The sequence below is a fragment of the Anthonomus grandis genome, chromosome 11, assembly GCF_022605725.1.
Source record: "Anthonomus grandis grandis chromosome 11, icAntGran1.3, whole genome shotgun sequence".
Taxonomy (NCBI): Eukaryota; Metazoa; Arthropoda; class Insecta; order Coleoptera; family Curculionidae; genus Anthonomus; species Anthonomus grandis.
In genome coordinates, this window is record NC_065556.1 from 25,913,930 (window position 1) to 25,940,498 (window position 26,569).

Below are 26,569 nucleotides of genomic sequence, written 5' to 3' on the forward strand. Positions count from 1 at the left end.
AGATGGAGAACCGATATTCATGAAAATGCCTTTCTAGAAAGACGAAACGTGATTTTAAAATATTTTATGATTTTTTTAGTACCTACCTTAGGAATAAACAGAATAACTTATAAAGAATTAAAAATGAATTCATCGCAAGAAGTTTCATTAAATGTTGAATAAAATAATAAAGGAACTGAACAATACAAAGATTAAACAGAAAAGTTTAGAGAGAATGAAAAATTAATACAAAAACCTTTATTAATGTAAAAAAAAATTGGTCTCTTTGGTGGTCCACTTTTTCAATATTCCTGAGGACGGCTTCTTAGAAGACAAAACGTGATTGCAATAGATTTTTTAGGACTATATGCGAAGAACTTATGATTTCATTTAAATTGTTTATGGAAAAAAAACGTGAAAAAGGAAGTAAGCAATAGAAAGATTAAAGAGAACAACTTAAAAAAATAAAAAAAAATAATAGAAAACGCTTCATTAAATATTGAAAAAAATGGTCGTTAAAAGACGCTTTTAGTACCTTTTGCTCAATTTTTAAATTTTTTGTTAAAAAATCCGCAGACGAACAATATTCCTGAGGATGCCTTCCTGCAAAAACGAAACGTGCTTGCAATAAGTTTTTTGAACTTTTAGGACTACAGGCCAAGAACTTATTTAAATAAATTGTTTTATGAGAAAAACGTAATAAAGAAAGTAAACAATACAAAGATTAAACAGAACAACTTAGAACGAATAAAAAATTAATACAAAAAGCTTCATTAAATGTTAAAAAAAATAGTCGTAAAAAGACACTTTTGGTACTTTTGGTCCATTTTTTTCATTTGTCATTATAGGAAACCTTAGAAGAGTAATTGCAATAAATTTTTTGGTTTTTTAGGATTACAGGCCTTGTAATTTAATTTAAATTGTTTATAGAAAAACTGTTTAAGAAAGTAAACAATATCAGAAATAAACAAAAAAAATTAGACGGAATAAAAAATGTATACAAATAACCTTTTTTGATCTCTCAGGACTACAGGCCAATGACTTATTTGAATAAATTGTTTTACGGAAAAAATGTGATAAAGAAAGTAAACAATGCAAAAATTAAACAGAACAACTTATAAAGAATAAAAAAAATAATACAAAAGGTATCATGAAATGTTATAAAAAAAATAGTCGTAAAAAGACGCTTTTGGTACTTTTGGCCCAATTTTTCATTTGTCTTTATAGGAAACCTTGTAAGAGTAATATTTCTGAGGATGCCTTCCTAGAAAGATGAAACGTGATTGCAATAAATTTTTTTGGTTTTTTAGGATTCCAGGTCTTGTAAGAACTTGTAATTTAATTTAAATTGTTTACGGAAGAATTGTTTAAGGAAGCAAACAAAATCAAAGTTAAACAAAAAAATTTAAAAGGAATAAAAATTTATACAAATAACCTTTTTTGATCTTTTAGGACTACAGGCCAATGACTTATTTGAATAAATTGTTTTATGGAAAAAACGTGATAAAGAAAGTAAACAATGCAAAGATTAAACAGAACAACTTTTGAAGAATAAAAAATTAATACAAAAAGCTTTATTAAATGTTGAAAAAAATAGTCGTAAAAAGACGCTTTTGGTACTTTTGGCCCAATTTTTTAATTGTTCTTTGAAAAATCCTTAAAGAAACCAATATTTTTGAGGATGCCTTCCTAGAAAGATGAAACATGAGTGAAAAACATTTTTTAATTTTTTAGGAGTACAGGCCAAGAACTTGTGATTTAGTTTAATTTTTTTATGGAAAAAACGTGATAAAGGAAGTAAACAATATCATAATTAAACAGAAAAATTTAAAGGAAATAAAACATTGATACAAAAAAATTCATACATGTAAAAAAAATGCCATAAAAAGACACTTTTGGTACTTTTGGTCCAATTTTTCAATTGTTCTTTAAAAATCCTTAGAAAAACAATATTTCTGAGGATCTCTTCCTAGAAAGACGAAACGTGATTGCTTTAAATTTTTTGGTTTTTTAGGATTACGGGCCAAGAACGTGTAATTTAATTTAAATTATTCATGGAAAAAACGTGATAAGGTAGTAAACAATACCAGAATTAAACAACCAAATTTAGAGGAAATAAAAAATGTATACAAAAGATTTCATTAAATTAAAAAATAAATGTCGTAAAAAGACGCTTTTGATACTTTTGGCCAAATTTTTTAATTGTCTTTCAATAGAGGAAAAAATGTACTTGAGGACGCCTTCTTAGAAAGACGAAACATGATTGTAATAAATTTTTTGGTTTTTTAGGACTACAGGTCAGAAACTTGTGATATAATTTAAATTTTTTATAAAAAAAATATGCTAAAGGAAGTAAACAATAACAGAATTAAACAAAAAAAATTTAAGGAATAAAAATTTAAGAAAAAAACCTTTTTAAATATAAAATAAAATTGCCGTGAAAAGACGCTTTTGGGACTTTTGGTCCAATTTTCCAATTGTTGTTTGAAAAATCCTTAAAAAAACAATATTTCTGAGGATACCTTCCTAGAAAGACGAAGCGTGATTGAAATAATTTTTTTGATTTTTTAGGACTACCGGCTAAAAACTTATAATTAAATTAATTTTGTTTTATGGAAAAAACGTGATAAGGGAAGTAAACAGTACAAAAATTAAATAGAAAAATTTAGAAGGAATAAAACTTTGATACAAAAAAGTCGAGATTGTAAAAAATGGCCGTAAAAAGATACTTTTAGTACCCTTGACCCAATACGTCAATTGTTTCCAAAAATGATGATGTAAATTAATTTTTCGGTGGATTATTATATCCGAAAATATGAATCTAATTTTTTCGTTAAGATAATCTTGGAGTCAAATGGGTTTTCATTACATTCACTTTGTCTCTGTTTTTTCTTTTAAAAATTAGCTTGTTGCATATTTGACAAAACATAAAAGCTTTAAAATACGACAAGCCAATTTTAATATTATTTTTTTTTAATTTCACTTATAGCTATGAAAAATAAAGAGCTAAATCAATGTTCATATTTATACCCCAATGCCAGACAATTAATCAAGTACAACTACCTACAACTTCTAACGATTCAACTTCATTTGCTAGTCAATTTGAAAATTAAATTTACTCATTTTCGAGTCATGAAAATCCCCATTTCCCTTTGCGCCCCAACTCGAGTCAGTAAACTGAAATTGTCCATGCGATCCTAAAGCGTTCCATATGCTAATTAATCTTTCCCCAAATAGCATTTAGTCGGTGATATACCTACCCTACACAACGACTACTTAACGGTTTAATTTAAGTATTTACCGTCGGTTGGCATGTGGGGGAGGTAAAACTTACCCTAAATAAGACCTCAAGTTAACCATCTGCGAGCAAAATTATTTACTGATTTTTGCCCGCTATTATTTCCGTTGGCCGAATGCCATATGGGCCTATGGTTTTTCAAATTGCTTTATTACTAAGAAAAGAGAAAAAAAAACGGCATTTAATCCGGTTGGTGTTTATGAATTATGAAATAGGGTCGCGTCTCGATTGCTTCTTCTTCTTCTTCTTCTTGAGCTCCCACGCCCCGTCGCCCTCGTGGAACGGAGCGAGACAGCAATAAAAGACCACATCGGCGAGATCAAAGAGTCACGTACCATTTCAAGTGGGCAATTTGTCGACGAATGTGTCACGATCAAATGACGTCTGGCTGGTGCCGATCTATCGAGATGTTTGTTTGTCAAGGATTATAGCATTGTTTAAATAATGACCCTTTAGGATAATACCGGGTGTCTAAAATTTCGGCCAGGCAGTAATTTCTTGCCTTGATAAAATAATTTCTGCATATTTCTCAATCTCAAAGTGGGATTCAACCCCAATTTCCTAAAAGAAATTAATAATTAATTATAGATAATCATTTATTCCCCAAAAGTAAAAATCAACCCCAATTGCCTGGAATAAATTAATAATTTTGTTCCAGGCAGTAGTTTTTTTAGACAAGAAATATAAATGACAATATTTGTGGATTTTCTTTGCCCTAAAAGTGAAGAATAACTTTAATTTCCTAGAAGAAAATAATAATTTATTCCAGGCAGTAATTTCTGTAAATTTCTTACTTTAAATCGGGGTGTTTAAATCAATATGACTTTTTACGATAATTAATTACATTCTTTAGTTTTACCAGCTATCTTCTTTAAAGGTTTGTGAGAAAAACAGCATAAAGAGTTGGTGTGAATAGATGAACATTTCAGGAGGAAGTTAAGAATACTGAGTTCAGTCAGTCGTATGCAAGAAGGAGCATATTCATTTCGGGAAGTTGAAACTAGTTTTTCCAATCACTATTTTAATCACTATTATTGCGTTGTAAGAAGAGGATGAGAATACTAATTCTTTATAGTTGGTTACGAAGTAATTTGTTTTTTAAAACATAGTATATCAATTGCCAATATTGTTTTTTAGACTGGATCTGACTACTCCAGATTCCTTGTTCCAGAAAATCACACCAACCAATTTTTCCCAAGTACTACTGTCATTAATTATTTATTCCAGGCAGTTGAAATCATTGAGTTTGTTGGGAGGGTATATTGGTTAAAATAGTTCTTCAATTTTAAGGTTTATGAGAAAGAGATGAGAATACTGATTTAACAGCATAAAGATTGACAAAGGGCTGATTGAGTTAAAGATCTAGGATACATTTTTACTCAATAATTATAATTAATATATTTTTCATTTTATTAATATACCTAATGAACCTTTTCCTTGAATGATTAGGTACCAGTTTTTATTAATTAATAAATGAAAATAACTTAACTTTATTTAATAAACCCTTCTCATCCTCCCTTAAACTTTTTGTCCATTTAAGCTGGTTTTCTGTACATTTAATAAAAAATATTTTTTAATATTGGTAAATTCTATTTGGCACTTAAAATAAAAATTAAAAAATATATATATATGTCATTGTTTTTATTGCAGTTGAAGAATAAATTTAATATTTTTTAATATTATATTTTAATTATAAATTGTTCTAGGTTAATAGAAAATATATACACAAAAATTCTTATACGAGCAAAAACATGTAAAAAAAATCATTTATCTGAAGATTTATAATTTTTTAATTTTATATTAAAATAAATTGTTTACATGAGACATTAATGTTTATCTCTTTTTATATAACTGAAGCCCCTTTTCCTCTCATTTTTAGACAGTTGAAGCTGTTTTTTTTGAACAACTGAAGTCATTTTTCTGTCTCTTTTTAGACAAATAAAATTATTTTCTTAAGCTATAAGTACATTTTTTAACTCTTCTAGGCAACTAAGGACATTGTTCATTTTTTTTTAGGTCACTGAAGCCACTTTTTCTTTATCTTGTAGATCGTTAACGAATTTTATAAATATTTTAAATAAATGAAGCCATATTTCTTTCTTTATATTTGATATAATTTTGGTAAATTTTTTTTGGCATTTAATTAATTTTATTTTTTCAAATATGACTTTTTTTTAAGTTCCTTTGGATTTTTTGGTGCAAAAAAAGCACTGTGCATTGTTTTTTTGGACAAAAAATCTTAGTTTAGAGTGCATGTCCTTCGATTTGACAAAATTTTGGATATATTTTTTGACAACTTTATATTAATTTTTTTCTTTTTGCAAAAACTTTTTTTTTTTTTGAAAAAAGGCAAACGAATGATTGAAACACTTTTATTGTTATTATTAATAATTTCCATATTTTTTTTTTTTAATTTTAATTCTTTATTTTTCACATTTAAATTTGGCATTTTAGAAACATATAAAAACAAAAAAGAAATATTTATACAATTTTATTGCCAAATTAAAATTCTTTCTAAAAAATCTTAATTTAAAGTTTAATTAGAAAAAAATTAAAACGTGCATCGTGTTTATTTAAATTATGCTTTTTAAGACGATTATGATTATTTTAGGTTATTTAATGACGTTATTATATATGAATTTATTTTTAAGAAAATGTGCATCGTGTTTATTTAAATTATGCGTTTTCTTAATAATAAAAGGATTTTAGAATAATTTTTGTAGGTTATTGACAATTGCTTTTAAAAGTGAATTAAATTAAGTTTATGATTATTTAATGCAATGGAATAAAAAAAATGCGTGCATCCTGCCTACTTAAATTATGCGTTTTCTTAATAATAAAAGGATTTTAGACTAATTTTTGTAGGTTTTTGAAAACAATTGCTTTTAAAAGTGAATTAAATTAAATAAGTTTAATTATAAAGAAATAAAAACGTGCATCATGTTTATTTGAATTATGCTTTTTAAGACGATTATGAGGAGTTAAGGCTTTTTTTAGCAGTTTAATTATTTATTTTTTTTTTAAGAAAACGTGCATTGTATTCATTTAAGTTATGCTTTTTTATACTATAATGATTACTTAATGCAATGGAATAAAAAAAAATGGAATAATTTCCATATTTTTCTTTAAGTTAAATTTTAATTCTTTATTTCTCACATTTAAATTTGGCATTTTAGAAACATATAAGAACAAAAAAAAATATTTATACAATTTTATTTCTTCATCAAAATGCATTGTTTTTAATTTAGGAAAATTACATGGGAAAAAATTAAAAAAGTATTTTTTAAATAATAAATTTGTAAATTAGCGGAAAATAGGCAAAATTGCTTTACATTCATGAATATTAACAAAAAATAATAATTTTCTCAAAAGCTTGTTTTCAATTAAATTATAATTTTTTAAATATTTAGTACTAAATTTTAGTGAATAATCACAGTATTTTTATATAAAAAAATACACTTTTTAACTCCACTACATGTACTCTTTGCCCATTAAAATTACAACTTAATTTATATTGTAAATAAGTAAAATTTGCAGCTATTATTTTTAAAATAATCATTTTTTCACTGAATTTAGCTATAGTTTAATTTATTTTTTCCTCCTTATAAGCAAATATTCAGAAGCATAATTGAAATATTGAAAAAAATGCCAGCTAAAAAGGCAATTATGGCTCGAAAATTGTATCCCCAAAAACTTACATAAAATAATGGAAAAATTACTAAAAATCAATGTAAAAAATTTTAGGGGAGCATAGCAAGTAATTTATTACATACATCAATAAATTTGTAATCTTCACAAAAAACATTAAGTATCACATACAAAAATCACATTTTTACTGAGCCTCCTTTAACAATTATTATAGATTTCATCACTATAATTAAACCAAATATTTATTTAACAAAAATTTCCCATCCGACCGATAAATTACTCAGATAGGTTCATGTGCTGACATCTAAATAACTTCATTACAGTAATTACGCGGACAACAGTGACAAAGTATGAATTATTAATTTAAAAAAAAAACTCGTATGGATGGATACGGTAATTTAATTAATTACTTCAGTGTTTTATTAGGCTCGTTTGTTATTAATATTGCATTAGTACTAAATGCATCCGGTAAAAAAATAATAATATTTCTTAAGTTAAACATTTGGACAAATTAAAAAATCCTGTTTGCTTCAATTAATTACGTAATCCCATTAAAAATATTTAGTTTAATTTTAAAGTCATGTAAAGCACTTGGCTTCCTCAACAAGAAGTATATAAATATGGGTGGATAACTCTCGATACCGGCAATTTCATTATACCAACCGTTAATTTCTGTCTCAAACTGATAGTTATACAGTTAGGTAATTGTTCCTATAAGACCGTGCAGTACGCCCATGATTAAACCTCAGTACTTTAAAGATCAGCGGCGATTGCGGATATTTAACTTACCAGGCCATATCGTGCTCGGTTAGGACTTTAATTATATATAATACGAAAATTGTATATACTAGAAATGAACTCGTCGGGATTTTTGATAATTTAGTGTTAGTATAAGCGTCTGTGTTTTATAGTAATCGTTTTTCTTTTTGGGATTGTTCATAGGCGTTTGACAGTGTGGCCAGTTAAACAAGACTGCAGTTGATTTATTTCTATTTGAGTGGAATATTTTGCGTTTGCAGATGATATTTGACTCATAATTTTTGTGCCGATGACACTACATTATTTGTTCTAATTCTTTTAATTTTTTTATTATTTCCCCTTTATGTATAAATCAATTTTTAGTTAACTTGTTAAAATAACTGTCATTAAGAGTTAACAATTTGCAACTCATCACTTTTATACATGCAATTATAAAATTTTGGAAAAAGGAATGAAAGACTTGCCTACTTATACTTTTTAGGCCTATTTTTAAAATGCATTTTTCCTATAGTTAATTTGCAATATTTAAATTATTTGTAATAAATTTTCCATCTATTTCTATTTCTGATATGAAAGATTTCACAAGATTCTCGTTATTATAAGTTTTTATATTATTTTTCAAGTTTACTTTGTGTAGTTTAAATTATAATTTTCCTTGCTCTGCACACTGCATGTACTGCATATTTATTTTATACATTTTCATTTTTATTGCAATAATGAAAAACTCTTTTATTTATACGTAGCTGTAATGCTTATTAAATGCTCTATTACTATTATTATTAATATTTTTTTATTTTTATAGAAGGTGATAATATTTGTATTTTTTTTAAATTACACAAATCTCTCATTTTTGTATACATTTTTTTAATAATTTTTTTTAAAAATTGTGTACGTTTTTTCGTAATAATGTATATTTATTTAAAAAATTTGTACATATATAAAATGATTTAAATATACACAATATAAATAAATTTTCAAACTAAATTTTATAAATAATTTATACTAACACTAAAATTAATTACAATAATGAATTTTCTAATAAAAAAAGAAGAAAAAGCAACACTACATTACACAAGTTAAGGAGAGAAATTAAAAGGAAAAATCCGCCCCTTTTTTATTAATTTTAACCCTCTATCTTTTAATTTCTACCCTTGACTATTAATTAAGAATTGTTCGTAAAGCTCTTATGCCAGTTTCTTTCTTACAGAAGATCTGATGATGCCATGTACAGGTAAAACACATGTTATCCTTTGACTGATGTCACTATAATCTTGAGACCCGTGACTCGAAGTTTGATTTAACAATATTTAATTTAAGCCACTCTCTTTGAGAAATTGATTGTTTCTTTAAAATTATAAAACGTTGTGTTTAATATTTATTATTTTTTTTAAAAAAGCGCTTTTTTTAGAAAAATATTTTATTCTTTAATTTAATGATTTTTTTCTTAAAAAAAGCACGATTTTTTTTAAAATTCCTTCCTTCCTAAAATTCCAAGTTATTTTTTGGTTTATTTCTTTTATTTTGGTCTCATTATAAGATATATTTTTTTTATTTTTCAAAATCTTAGTAAATTAATTTGACAATTTATTAAAAGCTATTTAAATAAATCTAAATTACGACCATTACAGGTCTTTAAGGCTTATTTTTGAAAATTGAATAACAATATTAGAATTGTTTTTAATTTACAGAAAACGCGCATCATGATCAATTAAATTATGCTTTTTAATAATATTATGATTAATTATTTAATGCTTACTTGGCTTGTTAAACGACGTTATTATATATGGAATTTTTAAAGAAAACGTGCATCGTATTCATTTAAATTATGCGTTTTCTTAATAATATAAGGATTTTAGACTCATTTTTTAGGTTTTTGGAACACAATTGCTTATAAAAGTTTAAATTAAATTAAATAAGTTTAATTAGAAAAAAATAAAAACCTGCATTGTTTTTATTTAAATTATGCTTTTTATATTATAATGATTATTTAATGCCTATTTTGGCTTATTTAATAACGTTATTATATATGGAAAAAAAATACTACACCTGTCACGTTTTTTTCCTTTTTATGTTTTTTCCTTTTTATATTTTTTATATTTTTTGTTGAATTTTTGTGCCGTGTTATTGTTTTTATTATAAAATATGTGAGTTTTCTCAGATTTAAATTTTATTTGTTAGTACTTCGCAGGTCATCTAGCTATTGGGTAATTTTAACTAATTTTTAATATTTGATTTTGTTTTAGTGTAAGGTTTTATTGTAGTTACGTATGTTTTTTTATTTATTGTAGGTCTGATGATGCTTTATTAGCGAAACATGTTACCTGATTAATACATATAAAAAGATATTTTGAGACTGAGACTTAGAGTTTTCATTTTTTCTCTAGTTACGTAGGTTTCTTTGAGATAATGGACGAGTTCTTTCAAGTTATTATATATGGATTTTGTAAAGAAAACGTGCATCGTGACTTTTTAAATTATGCGCTATTTTAATAATATAAGAAGTTTAAACTTATTTTCGTAGGTTTTTGGACACAAATGCGTTTACAAGTGAACTAAATTAAATAAGCTTAATTATAAATAAATAAAAACGTGCATCGTATTTATTTAAATTATACCTATTAAGAGGATTATGATGAGTTAGGGCTTTTTTTAGCAGTTTTAATAACTATTTTTTTAAAGAAAACGTGCTTCGTATTAATTTAAATTATGCTTTTTTATACTATAATGATTATTTAATGCCTATTATGCTTATTTAATGACGTTATTATATATGCATTTTATTATGAAGATTTAGGCCTTATTTCATCAGGTTTAAGGGTGCAATCGCCTTTAAAAGTGAATTAAAGTAACTCAACTTATAGTCAATTGCAATGAGGATGCAAGATTTTAAGGATGATTTTTTATAGAAAACTTGGGCCACTTTAGAAACTTCACCAAAATGCTGAAAATTTTCTTGGATTCCTTTTTTTGACGAGGAATTTTTGACAGCAACTTTTTGTACAGTTTCTATGGAAAATTAGAAAAAATTACCATGGTTTATTTGAAGGTTTTAAGGAAACTTATAATAAAACCAATAAATTTGAATTATTTCCTTAAAAAAATGCTACGAATTCCTTACTTAATTTTTCTCACAAACTATTTAAATCCTACCAAATTACCATAGTTACTGACGATCGCAGGTAAGCCCATATACGAGCCCTGTCTCAGTGAAGTTGGTCTCACACCCCAAAATATGATATTTCTGAATTTATTTAAGAGCCAATTAAAATGTTGTTTCAAATATTATATTTTTGGTTTCTTTAAATGTTTATGGCCAGAGAACAAAACGAATACAGCTATTTTTGAAGCGTTTTTATTTCGAAACTATCGTGTTTGCAAAATGATTAATTTGTATATTGCAAAATACGTGATGGAGACAACTTAAGTTAAATGGTTCATTTAGGCGCTTTGTAAAACAAAGAATTGCATCTTACGTTGCTAAGAAGCAGATTTTGAGCTTCAAATAATAATTAAAAATGGCTCGTGGTAAAGCTGTTTTTGACGGAATACAAGAAGTGATCATTATCTTGCATTTTAAAGGTCAAAATGCTTCCCAAATCGCTAACAGTATTAACAAATCGAGGGATACAGTTTAAATTATTATTAAATTGTACAAAACAACGGGATATACTGCTCAAAAACCAAGATTTGGAAGCCGACCGCGTTATTCCAACACCAACTTAAGAGCCTTAAAACGAAGTATCAAGGGAAATCGGCGTGCTAATTATAATGAATTGAAAATATTGTGGAATCAGGCAACCAAAAAAGAGTTTTTGAGAGCAACTTGCTTTTTTTTTATTATTCAAAAATAGACTAGCTTGGGCCAAAGAACACAAATTATGGTCTTCGAACCAATGGAATTCCATTATTCAGAGTGAAGAAGGCAGATTTGAAGTGATAGAAGAAATGCGTTTCGATAGAAAGAAGAATTCTCTCAAAATGACTGTTTAAAGAAAAAGTTAACTTTCCCGCTTCTATTACAATTTGGGGATCCATGTCAGCAAGTGGAGTAGGGAACTTACACTTTGTGGAAGGTATTATGAATGCTGGGAAGTACAGTAATGTGCTTCAAAATAACTTAGTGCCCCAAATTGAACAAATGCGTTTAAGCAACACCGAATGTATCTTCTAACAAGATTCCGCTTGCCATTCGGCCAGAAAAGTAAAAGATCGGATGCTAGGAAACAGTATTCCAGTTTTAAAATGGACGTCGAGTGGTCCACATCTATCGCCGGTTGAAACCTTGTGACATATCATGAAAAGAAAGCAAGATCGAATCCCGCAAGAGCCGTTCCAGAATTGCGAACCCGTCTCCAAGAAATTTGGAACAGTTTTACACCAGATGACTGCCAAACATTAATTGACACTCAAGACGTATTAAGGCAGTAATTAGTGGAGATTTTCGCTATTTTGTTCGATTTTTATTAATCGGTAGTTTTTTTGAATTCTTGTTAGATATTTTGTCTCTGTTACAAAATATGTCGTATTTTAGGTTAATATTAAATAAAAATATGGTATGTTATCAGAAATATATATATTTTAGTTTTTAATAAGTCTTATTTCGCTAATATGACAACAAATTTCATAAAACGACGTAGTTGATTCGTAGTATGGCCAACTTCACTGAGACAAGGCTCGTATTTAAAAAAAACGTTTTTAAGTCATTTTAAAGTTTTTTTGACACGCCCTACTACTGGCAATTTAAACATTGAAAAAAAAAACTCCATGTTGTTCCGGTTCACTGTCCATTCAGATTGCAGATCGGATTTTACCGTCTTGCTGAACTGTATGCGCATCGAACTGTAATTATCGACAATTACCTAACTGAATAACTAGCGGTTTGTGACAGAAATTGGTGGTTCGTGGTTTATTCAATTACCGGTATTAGTGCGCAACTCTCTCGGGTCGATGTTCCTCTCCACCTCTGTTTACCACACATACCAATCTAATTATTAATTAATTGAGGAAATTTTCAAGTTCCAAAATCAACCTCAAAATTTTCTACCTTCGAACCAATTAGCGGCCATCTAAGACGTAGGGCAGACGGCAAAAAGTAGCAGCGGCTGTTTAGAAAGTTAAAGGTAGTTCCCGAACGTATAATGATGATGACTTTTATAATGACGATAATGCGGTCGAATAAGTTTTAAGGCGCCGGACAATAATTGCGACCCAGTCTTCACTAGATAAAAGTCTTTGATGTTGCCTCCTCTTTGGCCCCTTACCTCCATTTCTACACTCATTAAGGATGAGTCTGCTATATTTTTCTTTTGTAAGTCAATAGGAGTGAGTATAACGGTAGCTCCGAGGCTCATATAAACCTTTGTTGGTTACTTACTAATGAGATTTTAAATAAATTTTAAAAAAATCACCCCTACTTTACATATATATTTCTTATATAAGCTAATTATATACGTTTACTCTGTCATAACAACATCAATTTTGACACATATTCATTAACCGGGTAACGCTACACAATACATCAGAGATCAGTGGGGCTAATAATAATAATTTCACCGAGCAATTACTTAATAAGATCGAAACGGGGCATCGATCATAAATATTAATAAAACGAAATCGGGGAGAAAATTGAAAAATGACCAGCCGATATCAAATTACTTATGCGCAAGTGTGGAAGCTGCGCTTAAAGACTAGCAAATAGTGGTTTTTGTTATGGAAATTGCGAGAGTACGGCCCTCCGCCCGCGGCTACAGCTATAAATTATTAACCGATATCAGGACAGGATCGTCCAACTTTAATTTTATAGGACGCGATTTTGGTTTAAGGAAACGTGCGTCAGGCTCACTTAAGTTATGCATTTTTTAAAACAAATATTTTGAGGATCTAAGGCTCGTTTAAGCATGTTTAAAGCTTTAACAGCTTACATTTATTGAGAGTAATAATTAATACATTTAGTTTGATATTGTTTCCTAAATATATTACAAAAAGGGCAATGTCGCGATTATAAAACACTGTTTGCGCATGTAAAAAATAACCTGTGTAGCATATTCCTTGAGAAACTAAAATTAAAACTCAATGCATTTTTAAAACATGTACATATGATTTTGGATCGTAATTTTAAATTCATACAAATGCATAATAAATAACTGAGTAATTAATTAATTCTCGCTAGTTTTATTTCATAGTTGACAGGCAACAAAATAGAAGATTTTTAAAAATTTGACGTTGCATGCTGTGGACTTCTAAATAAATTTTTTTTATTAATATCATACTTTTTGCGATGTTTTATATTAAAGATCATATTACTATTTAAAAGGAATTTGGTGTGAAAAACGCATACAGCAGCAATTCTGAGCCATTTGTGTTAAATAGGCACAATCTCAATAAACGAATTAGTCTAAGAACATCGCAATAGTAAAATAGGAATAGAACAAGTGTGTGTTGTAAATAATTTTTTAATACGTAATTATGGTATATTCCTTAGTTTTTGACCTCTTGAAATACGGGCAATTGAATGTTATGAATTAATGGGTGAAAATTAAAAGAAATATCATGGGCATTTCTGCCGCCACCTAAGAAAGTCATCGATGATTTAGATGCATTTAATTTAAAATTGTGATTTCTGGAAAAGTTGAATTTAGTCCAGCACATATTTGAAATCTGATTTTATTCAAATAAACCTAGTCACCACGTCGTCCATAAATAAAATGCTATTGATTCACATATTCTATATTAATTAATTCAATTACGAAATATATAAGTTAATATGTATTAGGTGGAATTCTATATAGTTTGGGTGTAGTGTAGTTTATAATTTTTGTTTTTGCCATCCTACTGCTTCTAATTATTGGCTTGCTAGTGTTTGTAATGCGTAAAAAATTAATAAAATAATTAAATAATTATGATGATCAAAGTTGAATGTGGGATCAAATAAAACTCAGGTCTTAAATTTTGATACTGCCAACGTTTTGGCTTATATTAGACCATCCTTAGGGCGATAAAAAGTAAAAATCTTTTGTCCATAAACGTTATAGTGTACGATCATAAAAAACGTTGTGAACCTCAAAAAATTTCTTATTGAATTGGTCTTTTTACTTATTAAAAAGAAGTGGAACCAGAAATGATTTTTCTCAATTTTCCAATAAGACTATTGTATATTATAAGCATTTTTTGAGGTTCACTACATTTTTTATAATTCTACAGTATAATGTTTATGGTTTAATTTGTTAGATTTAATAACAATAATATATTTTTTAAGAAAGCGTGCATCAGGCTCATTTAAATTATGCATTTTGTTAATATTATAAGGACTTAGTGCTCATTTCTATTAGGTTTGAGAGCACAATTGGCTATAAAAGTGAATAAAAGCATTTAAATTATAATTTTTTTTAAATATTTTGATGATTTACTGGATAATTTTGACAAATTTCAGGGTACAATTGCCTTTAAAAATTAATTAATTGAAATTAACGAGTTAACTAAATAAAAATACGTTTATTATTCATTTAAATTAAAATGCAGATTTTTAATAGAAAACTAGAGTTTCCAAAGTGATCAAAGTTTTCTTGAATTTTTTTAATGAGATATTTCTTAGAGAAACTTTCTGCTCAATTTTCGTGCCAAAGTTTAATGAAATTTACAAGGGCTCCTTTGGATGATTCAAGAGAAGATTTTAAAGGAACTTATAATCAATCAATAAATTAGGGTTTTAAAGACATACAAATATCGTCGGTGCAATTTACGCAATGTGCTAAATTGGCGTTTTTCATATTTCCTTTATGCACAAGTTGTATCAAACCAAGTTTGCGGAGCTGAATATTCATCCAGTTTACGAATAAAATATTCGGAAGTCAAGTAAATTATTAAAAGTTGAATGAATATCTCAAAGTGGCTCATTTACACATTCGTGAATATTTGGCATTGTACCACCAATATAAGGAAATATAAATTTATTATTTAGTGTATTTTGATTTATTTACGTATATTTTAAAGGGAAAACTGGAAGCATTAAATATATTCCTTGATTTTGTTTAAAAGGAGAATAATCATAGTAATGTAGGAGCTGAAAGAAAAAAATTAAAAAATATAAAAAAGCCTAAATAAATTGCCAATTAAAATATAGAAAATGTGATTTTTACATTTTTAGTTTATTAATCTGTAAAAAATGTAGAGTTTCAGTTTTTTCCCAGTATTTTTTTAACTTGTAAAGGACTTGTAAAGGACTCGAATTTCCTATTAAAATAAAATTTGAAGTTGATATTTCGTTAAATGAAGTGAAACGCAACGTTTAACAATTGAATTGTATTGCATGTATTTAATTAATTTTATATCTTATTTATATATATGCAGCAATTTTTTTTGTCTAAAAGTAATAAAAAAAATATTTTTCTTTTGTCCAGCCACAAATGTTAATTGTTCATAATTAAAATTTTATATTGCAATATCTAAGCCTATTATTTAACCTTAATTATGATTCATTTTCCTTAATATTTTAAGGGCTTATTTTAGCAGGTTTAAGGATCCTGTGGTCAATTAAATTTTAGTAAATTTAATAAAAACGTGCATCATATTCATTTAAATTATGCTTCTTAATAAGCAATTCATACAATTATTTAATTTTTGAAAATTGAATAATTGAATAAATTGGCCTGGAAGAAGAAGAAAACTAGTACGAAAGCCTAGAAAAAATGGAAAATTATTTCTTGTTTTGTAAGACAATAAATGCCTGGAATAAAATTACGAATAATTTTTAAAAGCCTGGACTAAAACACAAAATAAATACCTAATTCCTGGATGATATAAAAATCGCGTAAAATGAATAAAATCTAGAAAACATTAAAAAACATATACAGGTCTTGGAAAAACCACATACACGTAAATGTATATAACTATTTGAAGCCCATTTAAGGCATTATTTTTTTAAGAAAACGCCAACCGTATTCATACAAATTATCCATATTATTATAGAGCACAGTTGTCTTTAAAGGTAAATTAAAAAAAAAATATATTAATTTATAAAAACGTGCATCACCATCAATTAAATTATGCATTTTTATCATATTATGAAGATTGAGTGCTCAGTTCAGCATGTTCAATTGCCTATAAAACTGAGTATTTATTATTTTTTGTGAACCAAAACAGTAACTTCAATTAAATTATTGTGTAAAAATGTCAAACGTACTTAAATAAACTTAATATAAAAAAATAAATTTTCGCCTTTTACATTTATTAAACTATTCTGGCTAATTTACTAGTGAGACAAATCCTGCAAAAAAAAATTAAGTTTTTAATTTAAGTTCAGGATGCTCTAATAGCACGGTTGGCCAATGTTATACAGGGTGTTAATAAAATATATAGACAAACAGTAACCATCGGTAAATTTAACGAGAAAATGTTCAAATGAACACAGCTTTATTTTCGAGCATTAGCATTATCAATAAAGAGAAGCAGGTAAGGTTTTAAGTACGTCCAGAAAAGTGAAACTTTTTTATTGAACAGTTAGTATGATATATGACCAATATTGTATGTTCTACAAATTAGTGAGGCTCAATGTGGAAGCAGATTATGTAATTTTGGAAAGAAACGACTAGAGTAGAAAATATAACACTTCTTTTGATGCTGATTGCTTGAAAAGTTAAAAAGAGAGCCTTGTTCATATAAGTATTTTGTTTTCAAATTAACCAGAGATTCCATCATTAAAATTTGTCTACATATTTCATTTCCCCATATTTAGGTGTCTTGTAAATGCAACAACAAAAAAATTAACAGACCTCTAAGAAGTCAGCCCCAGTGGCAGCCTGCGGCGAAGTCCCATGGATCTGATACGCGTACGCACAATTCATATTGTCCAGCCACCATTCGTACTATTTTAAGAAAAAAACCCGAAAACTAACAAAATCACTATTAAAGTTCAATTAATGATAATAGTCCCGATTGATGATTAACCAGTAGGGGGTTGAAAGTCTAATTCGCGAGGGATGGTTGCCGATGCTTTCGACACACACGAACCGGAACAGCGTGTGAGCGGCACACTGCGTATATTATTCTTGTCGTCGTTCCCCGGTATCGACCCTTGGAATCACGCGGGGCTCCGCTGCGTGGGGCCACCACGCCCCCGCGCTCTTTGTGGCCCCATTGGAGCGATACCGGCTCCGGAGGACCACCTTTAGACGACTACTCTTAAGATAGACATCGGACGACAACTTGCCCATTATGAATTTCATTAATTAACGAATCGACTTATTGGGGTGTTTTATAGAACAGTATTCTTGAAATAACCCAGCGAGGAATGGTCGAGGGTACATTTTCATCCACAAGGGGAGTCAGTTTTGAATATAAATTAAGGGCAGTAGTGGTAGTAATCTTAAGTCTTTACCTAAATAAAATTTTTAACACCTATTTTTTCTGTAAATAAAGCTTTATTCCCGAATTATTGGAACAGGAAAATCTCCTATTTATAGACTATTTTGAAAAGAAAGGCAGGGCAAGTAGAGCCTCCAAAGCATAGTACAGGAAAAATAACAGAGTCCTTGATAAGTACTCTCTACCTGTTTTAAATAGACTATAGATCAGATGATATGTCGTATGACTAAACTAAAATTGATTTTTCTTTTTTGAGCATAATAAAAATGTGTTACCAGAAATTCTTTTGAAAAATTACCGCTTTTCTTTGATAAAATCCAATCTAATAACACTCTTTTTGCATTAAATATTTATTAATATGCATAGTATATTATATCAAATTTAAATAAACAAACCGTGTTAATAGATTGGATATTATTGACGAAACCAGCGATACATACATACGTATTATTTGGAAAACATAGATTTTTGAAAAGAATTCCTTACTGGTAAGTTGTGTGGGGTGGGTGGGGGGGTAAGGGTAGGGTTAATGAAAAAAGTTTTTTTGCAAAAAATAATTGTCTAAAAAAAAAAGATTTTTAAGAAAATTTTAGGTGTTAAAAAATCTATAGTTTTTGTATCTATATATACTTTTCTCACATAACCTTAAGGGTTTTCGAGTAAATCACGAAAAAATCCTATTTTACTTCTCAAAAGCAAGGCGTATCTGAATTAAATAAAATTTTTAATCCCCCCGGTTTGCTGTAAATGAAGTTCTACAGGAATGTTTCCGAATTACTGGAACAGGAAAATCTCCTATTTATAGACTATTTTGAAAAGAGAGGCAGGGCAAGTAGAGCCTCCAAAGCATAGTACAGGAAAAATAATAGAGTCCTTGATTAGTACTCTCTACCTGTTTTAAATAGACTATAGATCAGATCATATTATGTCGTATAACTAAATTAAAATTGATTTTTCTTTTTGGACCATAATAAAAATTTGTATCCTGTGTAATAATTCTGTTTCTATATATATATATATATTTTTTTTTAACAGCTATATATACTTTTTGGTAATCTTTGTGATCTGACTTAATCCTTAGTGATTTGTTTTGTAAACCATAATAGTAAATTAATGAAACAATTTTATTCGTAACTAAAGATCCCAACAAACAAACACATCATTTATTATTATCGTTAAATATATATTTATTCGACGGTTTTTTATTAAATTTTTGGTTTTGGTATATTTATCAACCATATATGGTCAAGTTTTATTTATTAAACTGTAGAATATACGAATATCATATACGATTCTGTTTATTAAAGGAAGAAAATTTCGGCATTTAAAAAAATCGACACGGGATTTACATATATAGTTACATATAAGCTTGATTACTACAGCTCAAATATTGGATGAAATTCTTCGGAAAAAATCCAATATATAATTATCCAATCTAATAACGCTGTTTTTATACGAAATATTTACATAAAAAATTATATCAGATTTAAATAAACCATGTTATTAAATTAACTATTTAATATATGTTTTATGCAAAAACATTGTTTTTTATCAACACAACCGTTACCCCCCCCACCCACCCCAAACATTTGCCTAGTAAGAAGTTCTTTTGAAAAATTACCGTTTTTCGTTGATAATATCTAATAGCACTCTTTCTGTATTAAATATTTATTTATATATATAGGATATTATATCAAATTAAATAAACAAACCGTGTCAATAGATTGGATATTATTGACAAAACCAGCTATTATACATTACGTATTATTTGGAAAACATAGATTTTTGAAAACAGTTCCTTACTGGTAAGTTGTGTGGGGTGAGTGGGGGGATAAGGGTAGGGTTAATGAAAAAATTTTTTTTGCAAAAAATAACTGTCTAAGAAAAAAATGATTTTTAAGCAAATTTTAGGTGTTAAAAAATCTATAGTTTTTGTATCTATAGTTTTCTCACATAACTTGAAGGTTTTCGAATAAAACGCGAAAAAACCCTATTTTACTTTTCAAAAGCAAGGCGTATCTTAATTAAATAAAATTTTTAATCCTCCGATTTGCTGTAAATGAAGTTCTACAGGAATGTTCCCGAATTACTGGAACAGAAAAATCTGCTATTTATAGACTATTTTGAAAAGAGAGGCAGGGCAAGTAGAGCCTCCAAAGCATAAGTACAGGAAAAATAACAGAGTCCTTGATTAGTACTCTCTACCTGTTTTAAATAGACTATAGATCAGATCATATTATGTCGTATAACTAAATTAAAATTGATTTTTCTTTTTGGACCATAATAAAAATTTGTATCCTGTGTAATAATTCTGTTTCTATATATATATATATATTTTTTTTAACAGCTATATATACTTTTTGATAATCTTTGTGATCTGGCTTAATCCTAAGTGATTTTTTTTGTAAATTATAATAGTAAATTAATGATAGAAAAAACAATTTTATTCGTAACTAAAGATCCCAACAAACAAACACATCATTTATTATTATCATTAAATATATATTTATTTAACGGTTTTTTATTAAATTTTTGGTTTTGGTATATTTATCAACCATATATGGTCAAGGTTTATTTATTAAACTGTAGAATATACGAATATCATATACGATTCTGTTTATAAAAGAAAGAAAACTTCGGCATTTAAAAAAATCGACACAAGATTTACATATGTAGTTACATATAAGCTTGATTACTACAGCTCAAATATTGGATGAAATTCTTCGGAAAAATCCAATATATAATTATCCAATCTAATAACGCTGTTTTTATACGAAATATTTACATAAAAAATTATATCAGATTTAAATAAACCGTGTTATTAAATTAAATATTTAATATATATTTTATGCAAAAACATTGTTTTTTATCAACACAACCCTTACCCCCCCCCCCCCCACCCCAAACATTTGCCTAGTAAGAAGTTCTTTTGAAAAATCACCGTTTTTCGTTGATAATATCTAATATCACTCTTTTTGTATTAAATATTTATTTATATATATAGGATATTATATCAAATTTAAATAAACAAACCGTGTCAATAGATTAGATATTATTGACAAAATCAGCTATTATACATTACGTATTATATGGAAAACATAGATTTTTGAAAACAATTCCTTACTGGTAAGTTGTGTGGGGTGGGTGGGGGGGTAAGGGTAGGGTTAATGAAAAAAGTTTTTTTTTTGCAAAAAATAACTGTCTAGGAAAAAAATGATTTTTAAGAAAATTTTAGATGTTAAAAAATCTATAGTTTTTGTATCTATAGTTTTCTCACATAACCTTAAGGTTTTCGAATAAAAAAACCCTATTTTACTTCTCAAAAGCAAGGCGTATCTTAATTAAATAGAATTTTTAATCCCCCCGGCTTGCTGTAAATGAAGTTCTACAGGAATGTTTCTGAATTACTGGAACAGGAAAATCTTGAATAAAGGCAGGGCAAGAAGAGCCTCCAAAGCATAGTACAGGAAAAATAAGAGAGTCCTTGATTAGTACTCTCTACCTGTTTTAAATAGGCTATAGATCAGATAACATGTCGTCTGACATTAAAATTGGTTTTTCTTTGTGAAGCATAATAAAAATGTGTATAAAATAAAAATTTCTGATGCAGGCATTGTTCAACTGCTGAATAAAGATACTGGGGAAAAAATTCCAATTAACATTAAGAAAATGAATGATATCCGAAAAGTAACTGGTTATATACCTGAAAATTTTATCGAATTTTATAAGAAAATTATTAATTGGCCACGTACTGATGCAGAAACTGAACAGGAAAAATCGTAATTCATAAAAACACTGAAAGGTTTATTTTTTTCCTATTAAAAAATATTATGTCTGAAATGGTTAATATCGCAAGCAACCCACGATAGTTAAATACACGTTTATTTTTAGTTTACACAAGACGTATATTTTTTTTTGAATTGACAGTAATAAAAAACTACTGCAATTTTCATTGGGATACGCCTTGCTTTTGGGAAGTAAAGTAGGATTTTTTCGTGATTTACTCGAAAACATTAAGGTTATGTGAGAAAACTATAGATTTTTTATCATATAATTTTCTAAATAAGCATTTTGGTCTTATGCAATTATTTATTGCAAAAAAAAAACGTTTTTAATTAACCCTACTATTGCCTCCCACCCCACACAACTTATCAGTAAGGAATTGTTTGCAAAAATCTATGTTTTCCAAATAATACGTATGTATAATAGCTGGTTTCGCCAATAGTATACAATCTAATAACACGGTTTGTTTATTTAAAATTGATATAATATCCTATATATAAAAATAAATATTTAATACAAAAAGAGTGCTATTAGATATTATTAACGAAAAACGGTGATTTTTTAAAAGAATTTCTTACTAGGCAAATGTTTGGGGTGGGTGGGGGGGTAAGGGTTGTGTTCATAAAAAACAATGTTTTTGCAGAAAATATATATTAAATATTTAATTTAATAACACGGTTTATTTAATACTCAGATATAATTTTTTATGTAAATATTTCGTATAAAAACAGCGTTATTAGACTGTATTTTTTCCGAAGAATTTCATCAAATATTTGAGGTGTAATAATCAAGTTTAAAAACTAGATATATTAATCCCGTGTCAATTTTTTAAATGCTGAAATTTTCTTCCTTTTATAAACAGACTCGTATAGGATATACTTTATTCTACAGTTAATAAATAAACCTTGACCATATATGGTTAATAAATATACCAAAACCAAAAATTTAATAAAAAAGCAGTGAATAAATTTATATTTAACGATAATAATATATGATGTGTTTCTTGGGATGTTTATTTACGAATAAAATTATTATTTTTTATCATTACTTTACTAATATAATTTACAAAACAAATGACTTAGATTTTTTAAACTAATTAGGAGTTAAGTTAGATCACTAAGATTATATCTTGTAATAAGTGTAGTAATAAATGTAACATAGATTTAGGACATATTTTAACATTAGTCTAAACAAATTGTATTTAATTATTTCCTAATATGTAGGACAGCTTTAGTTATAGGTTCACTTTAGGAATAGATATTATGAAATATTATTTAATATATTTTAGATAGTTTATGGCTGAGTGTGCATGTTTGCTCTTTGACATCGTATGATTGAGGTAATTAGGTTCCAGTGTATTAGTGTGAACTAGTTTTGGGTAGAACTAAGAGAGTGCTATTATTAAAAAGTCGATGTTGGACACTTATCTACGAACGCTGTAATAGATGTAGTAAAATGTTCTTTAAAGTGTTTTTTGTTCATTCCTTCCATACGTAGAACTGGTTACTAAAATATCCCTTAAACAGGAAATTACAATCTGTTGAAAAAATGTAAATACATATATATATAAACAGGATTTTTACACAGTATAAATAAAAATTTCTTTAGCAAAAAAAGAACTTCATTAATATATTTCAAAGCTTCAACAGTTCCTGTTCTTCTATGAATGAAACTAAGTAAACTCAAACACAGTAAATTGTCATTAACGTGCATAATGACGAGTCTGTGTAAATGTATGAAATGATTTAAATCATTGTCTTATATTTTGTCAAAAATAAATATAATATACTGATGACTATTTACTACCAGCAGCAGTGACTTAGACCATTTTAGGTAAATATGAGGAGCATAAAGAATATTTTATATTAATCTTGATTTTCAACAAATCATTACTTATCAGAAACTTGGGCGTCAACATTAATTTTTTTAAGTGGAACTCCCAGTAAATCATAACATTTTACAATTCTACGATACATATATTCTGAATAATTTTTGTATAGGACGTATATATTGACGTTAGGCATACTTATCAAATTTAACGTATTCAGACTAATGAAACATACGTCATTAAAAAAAATACAAATTTATACAATATTAATTATAACTGATGTTTAGTTTGTTGTCCATTTACTTCAGTGCATTTTTCAGTCGCTAAATAACTTCCAATTAAACAGTTTCAATCACTTTTGATTAGTCTAATTTCTTGTTGAATTATTTGCTTTATAATCCATATTACTTGGTCTATTAAGATAAACTTTGGACTATAAATAGCCACATAAGAAAAAATCTAATGCAGTTATATCCGGTGACTTTGGTGGCCACTCAATCGGTCCTCTTCATCCAATGCATCTGCTTGGAAAAGTTAAATCAAGAAAATGAGCAAGTTTCAAATATTGGCTCAATAGATTCATATGTGAATTTTCACATTCAAGAGTGATCATCACTTGTACATTCCGAATGGTAATACGAGCATAGACAGCCCAAAAGCCCGATTTAAATAATTATAATTCAAAGCATTAATTATAGCTTACAAGAGTCGGGATAGCATAGAGCCCCCGAGGTATCGCAAGCTGTAATTAAACCTCTTTAATGCCCTAAAGATCGCCATGACCCCTCAAAAAAAACCCTTATATATCTTCTTGGCATTTGACAGGAAGATCACTTATTAACGATCGTTTTTTATTCATATAAAGACATTTGGGTACAATGTTGCTAACAAAATAATCGCTTAAAAGGCGAAGCAATAAACTTCCACAAAACAGGATAATAATTCAAAACTCGCGGACGTTGAGTGTCAAAAAGTAAATAAATACACTCAGAGAGCGATAGCGGAGGGAGCGGGAAAGACATTCATCATAATTCCAGACCGAAAGGAGAAGAAAAAAAATGTAGAGTCGTATTTTGTCGGTTAGGTCGGCCGACACGGCCAATGCTAACTTAAAAATAATTATTACAAATTACCGTACGGCACACAGGCGGTGGTAATAAGCACCTTCGTCAATGAGATATATCGATCAGATAGAGTTGTAATTAAACCCTGCTGGCCTATGGCCGTTCCGTTAATTTTTTTCTTAGTTATTTATTTTCGCATATTTAGTAGTTATTAATATTGCAATTTTCAGATCAATTCAAATTTGTAAATTGTAATTTCAACAGATCTGCCTAGATCCCAATACTGTTACCCTATGTTTTCGTAGATATATCCATACCCAAAAATTACAAATTTCAAACTTTAAAGATCGAACTCTCGGCTTCTATGACCACTATCAAGAAAATTAGAACAGTTTTATATTGATTTCGTATTTGTGAATAGAACAAGATCATCCGCAAGGTCGTACCTCTTCTAATAACCGAGATCTGGCATTTTTAGAGCCTATTTTTGGGCTCAAAAAAATCGTCAAAACTGGTCATTTTACGAATTTTCAAAGTGCTCGCATTCCATTAGTTCTGCTCGAATCCTGGTATAACCCGGTATTTTCGTAATGTATGGGATCCGAACAAGATGCTAGTATAGTTAGTTCGATATCGAAAAAAAAAAAAATTTCGTGAAAAAAATCCATGTCCGGAGGTACCCGAAAAATGAAAAATTCCAAACTTTGAAGATCGATATCTCGGCTTCTATGGCCACTATCGGAAAAAATCCAACAGTTTTTTCTTAGTTTCGTCAATGTGAATAGAACAAGATCATCCACAAAGTCGTACCTTTTCTAATAACCGAGATCTTGCATTTTTAGAGGCTATTTTTGAGCTCAAAAAAATCGTCAAAACTGGCCATTTTACGAATTTTCAAAGTGCTCGCATTCCTTTAGATCTGCTTGAATCATGATATAACCCGGTATTTTCATAATGTATGGGATCTAAACAAGACGCTAGTATAGTTAGTTCGATATCGAAAAAAAAAATTTTTTCGTGAAAAAAATCCATGTCCGGAGGTACCCGAAAAATGAAAAATTCCAAACTTTGAATATCGATATCTCGGCTTCTATGGCCACTATCGGAAAAACTCCAACAGTTTTTTCTTGGTTTCGTCAATGTGAATAGAACAAGATCATCCGCAAGGTCGTACCTCTTCTAATAGTCGAGATCTTGCATTTTTAGAGCCTATTTTTGGGTTCAAAAAAATCGTCAAAACTGGCCATTTTACGAATTTTCAAAGTGCTCGCATTCCTTTAGATCTGCTTGAATCATGATATAACCCGGTATTTTCATAATGTATGGGATCTAAACAAGACGCTAGTATAGTTAGTTCGATATCGAAAAAAAAAATTTTTTCGTGAAAAAAATCCATGTCTGGAGGTACCCGAAAAATGAAAAATCCTAAACTTTGAAGATCGATATCTCGACTTCTATGGCCACTATCGGAAAAAATCCAACAGTTTTTTCTTAGTTTCGTCAATGTGAATAGAACAAGATCATCCACAAAGTCGTACCTCTTCTAATAGTCGAGATCTTGCATTTTTAGAGCTTATTTTTGGGTTCAAAAAAATCGTCAAAACTGGCCATTTTACGAATTTTTAAAGTGCTCGCATTCCTTTAGATCTGCTTGAATCATGATATAACCCGGTATTTTCATAATGTATGGGATCTAAACAAGACGCTAGTATAGTTAGTTCGATATCGAAAAAAAAAAATTTTTCGTGAAAAAAATCCATGTCCGGAGGTACCCGAAAAATGAAAAGTTCCAAACTTTGAAGATCGATATCTCGGCTTCTATGGCCACTATCGGGAAAATTCCAAAAGTTT

The 26,569-nt window shown here is 28.3% G+C and overlaps 1 protein-coding gene across 5 annotated transcripts in view; it reads right to left on the reverse strand.

Annotated features, from left to right (window-relative positions):
• The window catches only part of LOC126742208 (transcription factor Sp9), a 162,274-nt gene that overhangs the window by 51,159 nt on the left and 84,546 nt on the right, over positions 1-26,569 (reverse strand). Inside the window, exon 1 of one of the 5 annotated variants that reach the window (XM_050448805.1) lies at positions 17,452-17,702. The exons of the other annotated variants lie outside the window; for them this stretch is intronic. Coding sequence (XP_050304762.1) covers positions 17,452-17,523 — 72 coding nt within the window. The 5' untranslated portion in view covers positions 17,524-17,702. Of the gene's footprint in view, positions 1-17,451; positions 17,703-26,569 lie in introns of those variants that run through there. 5 annotated transcript variants of the gene reach the window in all.